A 10,782-nucleotide genomic window follows, 5' to 3' on the forward strand; every position below is an offset into this window, starting at 1 on the left:
CAGCAGAGAAACAGGCAGAAAGGAAAAGGGAAAGGGGCTTTATTTTCTTTGAGGACATGGGAGAAAGTGTGGGGAAGGATGAGGCCGTCTCTCCATGGAACAAAGGGGCCCTGAGGCTTTCATGGCCTTTTGCCCGGGGTGGAGTTTGGAGGGGACGTTTAGGTACACCTGAGGAAGCTGACTGGGGCCTGCCCTGCGGTGGCGGGAAGGGTGGCGGTCATTTATGTCCTGAGCTGAGTTGGAGAAGAAGGGGGAGGTGGTCTGGGGAAGATGGGCTTTGTTTTAAGGCTTCAGCCATATTAGATGACCACCATGATGATTTTAGCAGTTCACACTCAGGCCAGAACCTATCACTTTCCACTGTCAGGCCTCCTTTAGACAAACGTTGTCAAAATATGGTGCTGAAGAGCCTGATGAAGACTCCCGCCGACATGAGCAGACTGCGTCGGGCCCATGTCTGCGGTGAACACTGGCCGTCCCACCTGGCCACGATCTGCCGTTGGCTAGCAGCGTTTGTTCGCGCTTGTCCCTTCCCTGACTGGGCGGTTTCGCTCCTATTTCTCTCCACTTGTTCTTTGCGTGTGTCCACATCAAACTTACTGTGGTGTTGGACATGTGGCTCCTTCGACATAAAAGGCGCCTTCTGGTTCCTGTCTAAGGACTCCTGCTTGCCTCCAGGTCCGCAAGAGAGGCTGTTTTTCTTCCGCCTGTTCTTGTGACACCCGGCAGAAGTCGCGCGCATCTCTTTCTCCCCCATAGCAGCAGGAGAGCTTCCAGTATGATTCTTTTTTTTTTTTTTTTCAGAACCAGTACAGTATGGTTCTTCTCACACTATTTTCCATTTTCATCACCATTTTCTCTTAACACAGGGCTAAGAGATCCTAGGTCAGTGGTGGCAAAACTTCAGCATGTGGGCTACCGCGTGGAAAGTTCTAAAAGGCTTGTCGTTGTTGTCCTAGCTTATAATCTTGTTCATTTATTTCTGAAGTATAATACAGTTTCAAGCATACAGTAGTCATACAATTAAATGATTAAATCTTTCATTTACCTAACATTTCTCAAACTACATCGTTACTCAGAAAGAACACAGTTATAAAGGATTTTTTTTTTTTGGCTGGTTCAGGCTGCCTGAAGGGCAGGTCTGGTAAGGCAGGTGGAGCTGGGGGTCAAACCATGGTATCCTGCTCCTGACTGCCTTTGCATGAGCAGGCACTTAAACAACTGAGCTAAGGGCAGGCCCCAAGAACACAATTATAAAGGCAAACAAAATTCTATGTGCCACTCTTTTTAAAAATACCATGATACAGTGTCTCAGTTACTCTTCTCTCATTGCTGGGACAAATACCCAGCACTCGGGGACCTGCAGGTTGGCTCAGTTGTTTAAGCACCTGCTTATGCAAATACCCAACACTCAAAATTAGGGAAGGAAAGGTTTATTTAGCTCACACCTTCTGCAGGCTTCAGTCCATGCTCAGCTGGCTCCGAGGCAGAGCGGCACATGGCAGAGAGCAGGCTCTCATGGCGACAGCAAAGAGCAAGAGAGCGAAGGGAGGAGCAGCAGCTCAGGCAGCAAGCCTCCCTTCCCTCCTTACACTACAATACAAACTACCTGCCCAGGGCGGGTGTAGCACCCACACCCACAGGAATCACAAACTCCAGCAGCCGCCCCAAGACTGTGGGAGGCTTTGGGGGGGACACCTAGACACAGACCATAACATATAGCATTACCCAAATGTTATTTTTATTGTCTTGTTTATAATTACTTAAATAGAGCCTCATCTAGCTACTAGTATACCGTGTCACTAAATTCATTAGTGCTGTTTTCTTACCTCTATCTCTAGTCCACACATGAGCCTGTTAGGGCTTTTGAAGCCTAGGAAAGGACAGCTTCTACTCCCCTACTCTACTGCCTCACCGTGGAGCAAGGCTGCTAACTCACCAGGCCTCTTTCTTCTGACAGAGAAGACAAAACTAACCTAGTGATCAGCAGTACATCGCAGAGCTCTTCTTTAGGCAAATGCACTTGCAGGATTTGAGTTTGCTATAGGAGGCTTCATAGAACTGAAAAAAGGTACTGATGTCTATTCTCTTTTTCTGAGAGCAGGTTACAGTTCACAGGAAGGAAGTTGAAGAGCTAGAAAATACTGTTCATGAACTGGAAGAAGAAAACTTGGTGCTTATCAACCAGCTATTCAGTTGTAGACTTGTGGATCTCAAAATTCCCAGGTGAAGGTCACTAATGTTTTCTAGAAAATGTCTTATAAATATTTGTGCCTGTATTTTTTTTTTTTTTTTTTTTTTTTGTGGAACTGGGGGTTGAACTCAGGCCCCTGCTGTACCTATATTTTTTTAAATAATGATTTACTCCTCCACTGCTCCAGCTAGGATGCAGTAGTCCCAAATAAAAGGCCAGACACAGTGGGTCCCACCTGTAAACCCAGCACTCTGGGAAGCTGAGGCAGGAGGATCACAAACTCAAACCCAGCCTGAGCAACTTGGCAATTAGGGAGAACCTTTCACAAAGTAAAAAATAAAAAAGGGGGGGGGGGCTGGGGATATAGCTCAGAGGGGGGAACCTGAGGAACTCAAAACGACCACGATGAAGGTGGAAGATTGTCACTACTGACCGCAAGGATGGCGTAAACTTTGCTTGTGGAGTTCCACTGCACTGTGGTCACTTGCCGTGGACATCGCTGCTGCCAGCCTTCAGGACCGCACGGCCACGGGAGAGGCGCTGCTGCGGATTAGCTGCGTGCGCGTGTGCGCCCGTGGGCGAGAACAGGGTTAGCACCGCCGGGCCTCCGCTTTCTGGAAGCTCCTTAGAGGTGTCTGCGCTTCTGGCCTCCTTGGGAGGGTGGAGTTATTTCTTCTGGAACACTCAAACCATTTTGTAGCTGCACAGAGTAGCCTGGAATCATAAGCTACAGTCGTTTCTGCACAGAAGAGCCACACACATAGCTTTGTATTCCAGGTTAGCTACTTTTCTTGCCTGAACCCCCAAATATATACATACATATATAAATCTTGATGGGAAAACTAGGAACCTGAAATACGGAATTAACATTCAAAGTGACACTCATAATTTGGATAGTCAAAAAATAAGAACTAATCTAAAACGTATCACATTTAGGAATAAAAACATAAGTTACACAAATGTAGAGCACGTGTGTGCAAGTATGGGTGGTAAGTGCCCAGCTCTGGGACCTAAGTTAGAGACGGTAGCAAAGACCGTGGAAGTGTTCCAATCAAATAGTTTGTGTTGCTTGTTTGACATAGAAAAATACCATTTGAGGGCTGGGGAAATGGCTCAGTAGAATAAACACTTGCCTGGCAAGCATAAGGGCCTGAGTTCAATCCCCAGTTCCACCAAAAAAAGAAAGAAAAGAAAAGAAAAATACTATTTGAGACATGGTAAGCTATTTATTCTTTACAGCCTTTCTTTTTTTTTTTTTTTTTTTTTTGAAGACAGGGTCTCACTCTGTAGTTCAAGCCTGCCTTGAAAACACTGTATTCCTCAGGATGGCTTCAAACTCGTGTAGATCCTCCTGCCTCAGCTTGCTGGGGGCTGGGATCACAGGCATGTGACACCTCGCCTGGACAGTTTCTTTTTCACAGACCTCTTAATGAGTTCTAAGAAGGGTGGATGCAGCTGAGTTAGAGGCTCCTTGTTTGCTAAGCTAAGGGGTGGGATTTGGGCACAAGACTGGAGAAACTTGGGAGGCAGTGTAATTACTTCAGAGTCTGAAAGCTGGGCAGGGCTGGCCAGAGAAGGGGCCGCCTGCCTCCCACAGGAAAGTGGGCGCCAGTGTAGGCAGTGAGGCTGCATGGGTGCGCCCAGCCTCTGACCAGCCGCCTCCTGAAGCCAGGGCTCAGTTCCTGTCCTGCCTCCAGTCCTTGCCGCCGGTGGCAGCTGCCTGCTGCGCAGTCGCGTCTCACCTCTGCCAGCTGCCTGTGTCCTCCTTTTCTAAACTGGTCAAACCTTAGCAAGCAGCCACCTTCTCACCTGCTGGCTCTACTTCTTGCCTCCGTCCGCTCAGTCTCACTGATTGGATTTGGTGCCAGGGCCAGTAACGATAACAAAGGGCGCTGTCCCATTGGCCGGGGAGGACTTGGCAAGTACAGAAGGGAGGGAACTCTGATCCCTTTGTTCTCAGTGCTGGCGTCAAACCTGGGGCCTCACATGTGCTAGACGAACACTCGGCTGCTGGGCTACCTCCCCGGCTGGGCAAGAAATTTCAGTAAGAATTTCTGTTAAGTTGTTCGCTGTATAGTGTGCAGTTAACCGCCTCTGTCTTCCACTGTCCCCAGCAAATCCACGTTGTCCGTCAGCGCCTTAGTGGCTCATTTCTCCAGTGAGCAGCATGGAGTTCTCGGTTCACCAGAGTTGGGAGGAATAAAATCAAAATCTTTTTCAATTTTTTATTAGTCCATGTTTGCAGGACATAATATTTACGTTCATTTCAGGGGGTAGGTGCCTGCACTTAATTCTTTGTATTCTCCTTCGTCTCTCCCATCCTCCATTTCTGGATTCCTTTCCCATTTGCAGAAGGACTATGAGTGGGATTTTTAAGAACTGAGTTAGGCGTCCCTGTATGCAGCTTTGTAACGCTGCACCTTTTCCTGTAACCAGCTCCTGGCAGGCTTCTGCTTCCTTCTTGTCTGCTTCCGTGTCGGGCTCCTGAGCTCCTGGAGGAAACTGTTCAGGAGACTTCAGAAAGACACGCAGAGAAGCCAGGGAAATGTGTGAACTCGCGCTTGGCTGGCAGGAGTTCTTAGCCAGTTAACCTGAGGGCATTTGGGAGCTGGTGCTGTGGCAGTTTTTAAGTCAAAGAAACATCAATCACACGCATCGTGTATGTCCCGGTAACAACCTCTCCGGCATTTGTGGAAGACTCAGTCCCTGACTAGAAGAAGCAGGCTGGTGATGAGAAGATGCACAAACTATCCCCAGCAGCACAGAAGTTCCTGTTTTCATTCTGCTTAGCACGCGCTGTGACATTTCCCATCCTGCAGGCATTTTTCCCATCAGAACTCACAACACAGCATTTTGTTGACGTTGTAGTGAAAACAGCCAGCCAAGAGTGCACAGAGGCGACTCCTTGGAGTGCTAGTGCCCCAGAGGGCAGGTGAAGCAGGCCCCTGCCTACAAATGGAGCACTTTCTTGTACAGGAGCCAAACTCAGGACCTTGCACTTGCCAGGCTGGCGCTTATACCCCTGAACTCTATCCCCGGTCCCCCATAGCCCCAGACATGTCTGCTTAAAGAACAGAGCCACATATGAAACAAAACTTCAATAAAATATCTTTAAGAAATTTTACACAGGATACAAAATGCATAAAAATTAGGCCATGCCCGGCAGTGCACGTCGGTGACCCTAGTGCACGTGGGAGGCCAAGGCAGGAGGATGGCTTGGAGGCCAGCCTGGGCTGCAAAGTGAGCTCCAGGCCAGCCTGAGGGCAGAGCAAAACCCTATATCAAAAGGACAAGCAATAACAAATCAGTAGTGTTCCTGTGCCCCAGTAATGAACTCACTGGGAAAGAAATGACAAAACAATGCCATTCTTAGTAGTGCCCAGGAAAATTAAGGTCTTAGGAATTAACCTTACCAAGGAAGTGAAGGACCACTACACAACAAAACCCACAGTAATCTGAAAAAGAAGATGAAAGAGAACATCAGACAATGGAATGACACTCCCTGTTTCTGGACAGGCAGAGCCAATATTGTCAACATGGCAACAGTCCCCAAGCTGACATAACAGTCTAATGCAATTCCAAGCCAAGCACCAACCGTACTCCTCACGTAGCTGAATTCTGGAAGAAGCAACTAACTGGAATCACGCCGCTCTCCTCGCTGGGGCTTTGAACGCTTCCTTCCCTATCCTGGAAGGGCCTTCTCTTCCTCCACGCTTCTCCGTGGTGATGTCTCCTGGTTCTTACAGACTCAGTTCAGGGTTCAGCTCTTTCAGGAAACCGCTAGCTCCTGCAGCTCGGCCCTGCTTCTTTCTGGTCCCAGCATCCTCACGCCGTGCTAGTCCCCACTGTGGTACTAAGCATTGCGGTAAGTACTCGGGGATTGCAGTACCCCGCTGGGCCTCACGCTCCGGGCAGGAACTGTAGCTTCTTTTTTCTAGAAGTCTCTAAAACCCAGGAGAGAAATTGACATCAGTAAGCACACAATACAGTATTTGTTGACTGGTAGACTGCTTTTATTTCTTTTTTTAGACGGCTGTATTTTAGTCAAGCTGCCGGACAGAAAGCGCCACCTGAGGAAATGCCTTTGGAGTTTGCGGGAACACATATAGGTATATTTTATTGCAGTGGGGTGGGTGTGTTTTCTCTCAATTTACTAAATAGCTGTTGAGTATCTGCTCTGGATGGGGCCCCACCTGCAGTAACTGTTTAGGAATAAATACGCGCCAGCTCCACCAGCTTCTCTTCCTGCGTTTTCGTCCCTGTAGTCTCGGTTTCTTAGCAAACCCACTTTGTTTCACACTGATGGCCGAGGGAGGGGGTACAGTGTTGCTTACACGGCTATAATTGGAGACCAAAATGGGTCAACTAAAACACCAAAACACAAAAGTTCCAAATGATTACTGTAACTTATTAGGCCACAGAAGAAGATACAATGTAGAGTTTCTTAAAATGAGGTTCCCTCTTACTTCAGTCCGTACACTCTAACTTTCTAATGCTCTGAGCACTTTCAAATGAAAGCCGTGCCCAGAGGGGCATTTTACTTCTTCCCTCTCCCGAGTGTGCGTAAGTGATTGCTTTGCCTTTGCCAGAGAAGTCTACGCTGCAGCCCATAGACGAACACAGGGACACACTGAGCTCGCTGGGAGAGCACAAGTCCTTCCCCCTCAGCCCTGAGGACAGCAGCGGCAGCGTCCAGCGCCTGGTGACAGAGGAAGTGGGCGGCTCCTGTGCGGAGTTTGAGGACTCTCATGTGAGATACTTACTGTATGAAGATGAGTGGGACTTCAAGGTGAGATTCCTGAGACCACCTTTGATTGCTAAAGAGAACACTTAGAAAAATTAGCATACAATAGAGTAGTGACAGTTTCTGTTTGGATTTATTAATAAAATAGGCTCACCATTCCTCTCTCTCCCCGGATACTATTTTGGGCCAGTCTGCTACATGCACTGCTTTATGGCCCTCCATTGTTAGGATATAATGGAGCTAGAACACTGTATCAAAAACCATCCCCCAGCCTACTGGCCGAGAGCAGTGCCTTCAGAGCTCTGCCGCCCAGGCGCTCCGGAAGGCCTCCTCTGCACTGCCCCCACTTGCTGTGGGCAGCTACAGGCCTTTGCTGGGCAGAGCTGCACTCATGCAAGGGTCACTCGGGCGGGAGGATCCCATGCAAGGTGGGTCAGCCGCATGGTTTGCAAGACCATGCTGGCTAAATGGGGCCTCAGGTCCTCTACATAAGGGCCACCCAAGGACCAGCTCGAGTGTCCCTTTGTGACGCCTGGCCTGTCCCAGTGCAAGCAAGATACAAGAGTCAGTGTTCTGAACAGCAACCAACTCCAGTGGTTGATTAGTTACCAAGTTCCAACCGAAGGGAAGAAACGTAACTGCTGCATCTTGATGGAGGGAAGTCCATACCGTGTTGAAGGCAAGTGGGGGGAAGAGGCGTGTGTCGGGCCAGTCTGTGAAAGCCCGGGCTGCACAAAACCACCTGTGACCCAAGCCTGCCATCAGGCCCTGACTGTGGAATCTCGTTTTGGTACTTCATCCTCTCAGCCCCCCTTGCTATTTTGTTTCCTTCACCTGGCCCTGAACTTTAAAAGTTCTCATATAACCTCGTGTCCAGTGACCATTTAAAGACTGGAAGTTGCGGGCCAAGGCTGTGCACAAGTGGCAAAGTATTGCCTAGCAAGCATGAGGTCTTGAATTTGATTTCCAGCACAGCAAAAATAATTGTAATAAAGTTCTAGTTTCTCTTCTATTGAAATACGCATAGGTATATCTTAAAACCACCCCTCAAATCATTATGGGTCTCTCAGAATAGGAACCAGATCAGCCATATTGGAATTTGGAAAGCCATTTATGACTGAGCTCAGGGCCCCTGGTCAGCTCTCACGCGGGAGAGGACCGAAAGGCGGCAGCCCAGGAAGGGGGTGGGGGGTGTTAAAACCCGGAACCACATTCCATTAGGTAAACAAATTCATTGTCTGACACACAATAATGCTTTCAGGGTCATTGTGACCACTACTCAAACTACATTTCCTGGGGCTTTTGTTTTAGTTTCTACTTAGCTTGCACCTGAGTACCTGTATGCAGCCTTGCATAGCCCGGAGGTTACAAGAAGTGAAAGCCCATTTAGTTTCCTTTTGAAGTCATCTCTGTAAAGTAACTTTGTTTACAGGAATTAGTGAGAAAGGGATTTTATCTTAGTAAATGCAAGAAACAGGCACTAGTTACTAAACAACTTAGAACAGTGGAGAGTATACATTTTTTACCCAAAAGAAAACATAAGATTTACAAGTCTAAAATGTGAGTTGACCCATTACAGAATGTCATGATGCCTCCAGACTAGTGGATATTTGTGTATAAAATTCCCCAGCTGTAGGCCTTCTTGCCTCTGTGAGATGTGATGTAGAACTGTCATGTCCACAGTGTATGAGGTAGAAGCTATTGGTTTCTCTTCTCCTATCTTACACTTATTATAGCTCTATAATACTCATTTTAAAAACTAAAATTATAAGCATTTTAAGAAATAAGGTAGTGCCTTTTTGTCTTTGATTCTCCTAAATTCGAGTAAATATTAATAATTCCCTCAAAGTATTCGCATGACACTCTGACAAGCTTGTGTGTTTTTCATTCCAGCTGAGCTCTCGAATACAGGGCTCCCAGGAGAAGTTTGCTGAGGTGTTGAAGTTCCAAAGGAGAGTTACAGCTGAGAGGCCTCTAAGGAAAGCACACTGCTCCAGGGCCTGAGCTGCTCTACCCACTTTGGGTTGCCTGTAGGATTTTATGTAAACTAGTTGTTTTACACTCCAGCTTGGCTGGGTGTAGTAATTTTATTTATTTAATAGCCAAGAATCCCGAGAAAAAGAAAAAGAATTATGGCTGAGTTGCTCAATATTATTTATAGTCAGAGTGGCATTTGAAGACTCTTTCTCTTTGTTCTCAAATAATAAAGCAAATTTTGTTGTGGTTGTGTCCTAAGCAGCGAGCCTGTGGCTCCGAGGTTCACATCCTTCTACCGATTGTTACAAGGGAACTCGCAGTGTAGCTCGGTGGCACAACCCTGGCTTACCATACCCAAGGCCCCGGGTTCAACTCCCAGCGTCCAGAGGGTCTGCTGCCTGCCCTGTGGAAGAACTTCCCTGCCATGTCCTGCGGGCTGAAGAAGCCCTTAGGGCGCTTGTTTCCGGGCTTGCACTTGCTGTCTTCCACGGCAGGCCAACCTCACGGGGCAGTGAAAGCTGCCAGGAGAAGGCTGGGCCCCGGCCCGGCCTGCCGGGCTGACCTCCCAGCTCGCCTTGCTCTTCTTGCTGTCCCTCCACCGCAGGAGCACGTGGATTTGGGGCCGCTGGCAGTGAAGCTCATGCGCGTGGAGAGCAGGAAGATGCCCATCCATTCCCAAGAAAAGGAGGCCTCCGTCCGATTTGACGACGACGTGGGCAGTCCAGAAAACCGCGTCACGTACAAGATGATGAAGTCTTTTCTCCAAGCCTGAGTTCTGAAAATGTGAACAACTTTCCTTCCAAGTGGGAACGGAAGTTATGCCAGGTTGCCACTTTACTTACATGTTGGTCCATTCTTAAGCCTGTTGTTTGTACAGATCATAATTACATTTAACGTTAAAGTTTCAAGTGCTCGGCTGTTCCTTTGGTTACACAGTGTGAGTGACAATGGGTCCCCTCATTGCGGTACTGCAGTACTGGGCCCAGCGTGGCCGCCGTGGTTCCTTTCCACTTAGCTCACTCACCAACCCTTAATTCTGGTATGAACTGGCTCATCCCAAGATGTTTCCACAGACAACGTGGAGCCTCCCGTAGCGGTGCGGCGACTACAGCTTTTGTCTCTCAGGGCTCTAAGTGGTGAGACAGCCAGCCTGCAACGCGAGCTCTTCACCAGTCCATAAAGAACAAGGAGCAAAAAGTACATAAGAGGGTTATATGTGTTGTAGAAAGATATTCCATTACTCGGGAGGCCTCCCCCACCCACGATCACACCTAAACCACTGAGTTCTTATCCAGAGCAGTTACCACTTCCTTACGGGTCCACGAGCCAAAGGCACTGTCATTGCCTGCACGTGAGAAATGGTGTCACGGATTTCTGTGACCCCTCATGATACGGAGCCCCTCTGTCACCAGTTGGGGGTGCTGGGCACTTCAGGAGGGAGAGTCATGGTAGTCTCAAACCTTGCGGGATGGTGCCATGCCTGGTTCCTCAGCCTCACCTCTGCCGACATCACGCACACTTCAGTCGCTGCAGAGGTCAGACACGCTGGTCTCTGCTTCCGACACCCCTGCCAGGGGGCAGTGCCCACACCAGCTGGTCGTCTCTAAGCTTCCCCTATGCTTGAGTCTCTACTTTGTTCAGTGCTTCAGTAAACAAATGTGAGTGCAGACAGTGTCCTGAGAACTCCGGTCTTGAACCCTGACCATGGCTGGTGCCTGGTTCACCCCAGAGACCTTGCTTCTGGGGGCATCTAAGTATTTAGATGGCATTTATTCTTCTATTCTTCTACACTTTATAGGGCTCACATGCTTTTACCTACTCAGTGCCTATTCCAGACCACTATTCCATCCTGTCACATAAAACACTC

The 10,782-nt window shown here is 48.4% G+C and overlaps 1 protein-coding gene across 1 annotated transcript in view; it reads left to right on the top strand.

The window, feature by feature from the left end:
• Ccdc83 (coiled-coil domain containing 83) overlaps positions 1-10,076 on the top strand; it is a 62,152-nt gene extending 52,076 nt beyond the window's left edge. Inside the window, exons 8-11 of the mRNA XM_004632608.2 lie at positions 2,105-2,226; positions 6,224-6,303; positions 6,784-6,983; positions 9,520-10,076. Of these exons, the coding sequence (XP_004632665.1) occupies positions 2,105-2,226; positions 6,224-6,303; positions 6,784-6,983; positions 9,520-9,687 (570 nt within the window). The 3' untranslated portion in view covers positions 9,688-10,076. The remainder of the gene's footprint in view (positions 1-2,104; positions 2,227-6,223; positions 6,304-6,783; positions 6,984-9,519) is intronic.
• Positions 10,077-10,782: the final 706 nt, after the last annotated feature.

Source organism: Octodon degus, unplaced genomic scaffold (genome assembly GCF_000260255.1).
Source record: "Octodon degus isolate 3935 unplaced genomic scaffold, OctDeg1.0 scaffold00049, whole genome shotgun sequence".
NCBI lineage: Eukaryota > Metazoa > Chordata > Mammalia > Rodentia > Octodontidae > Octodon > Octodon degus.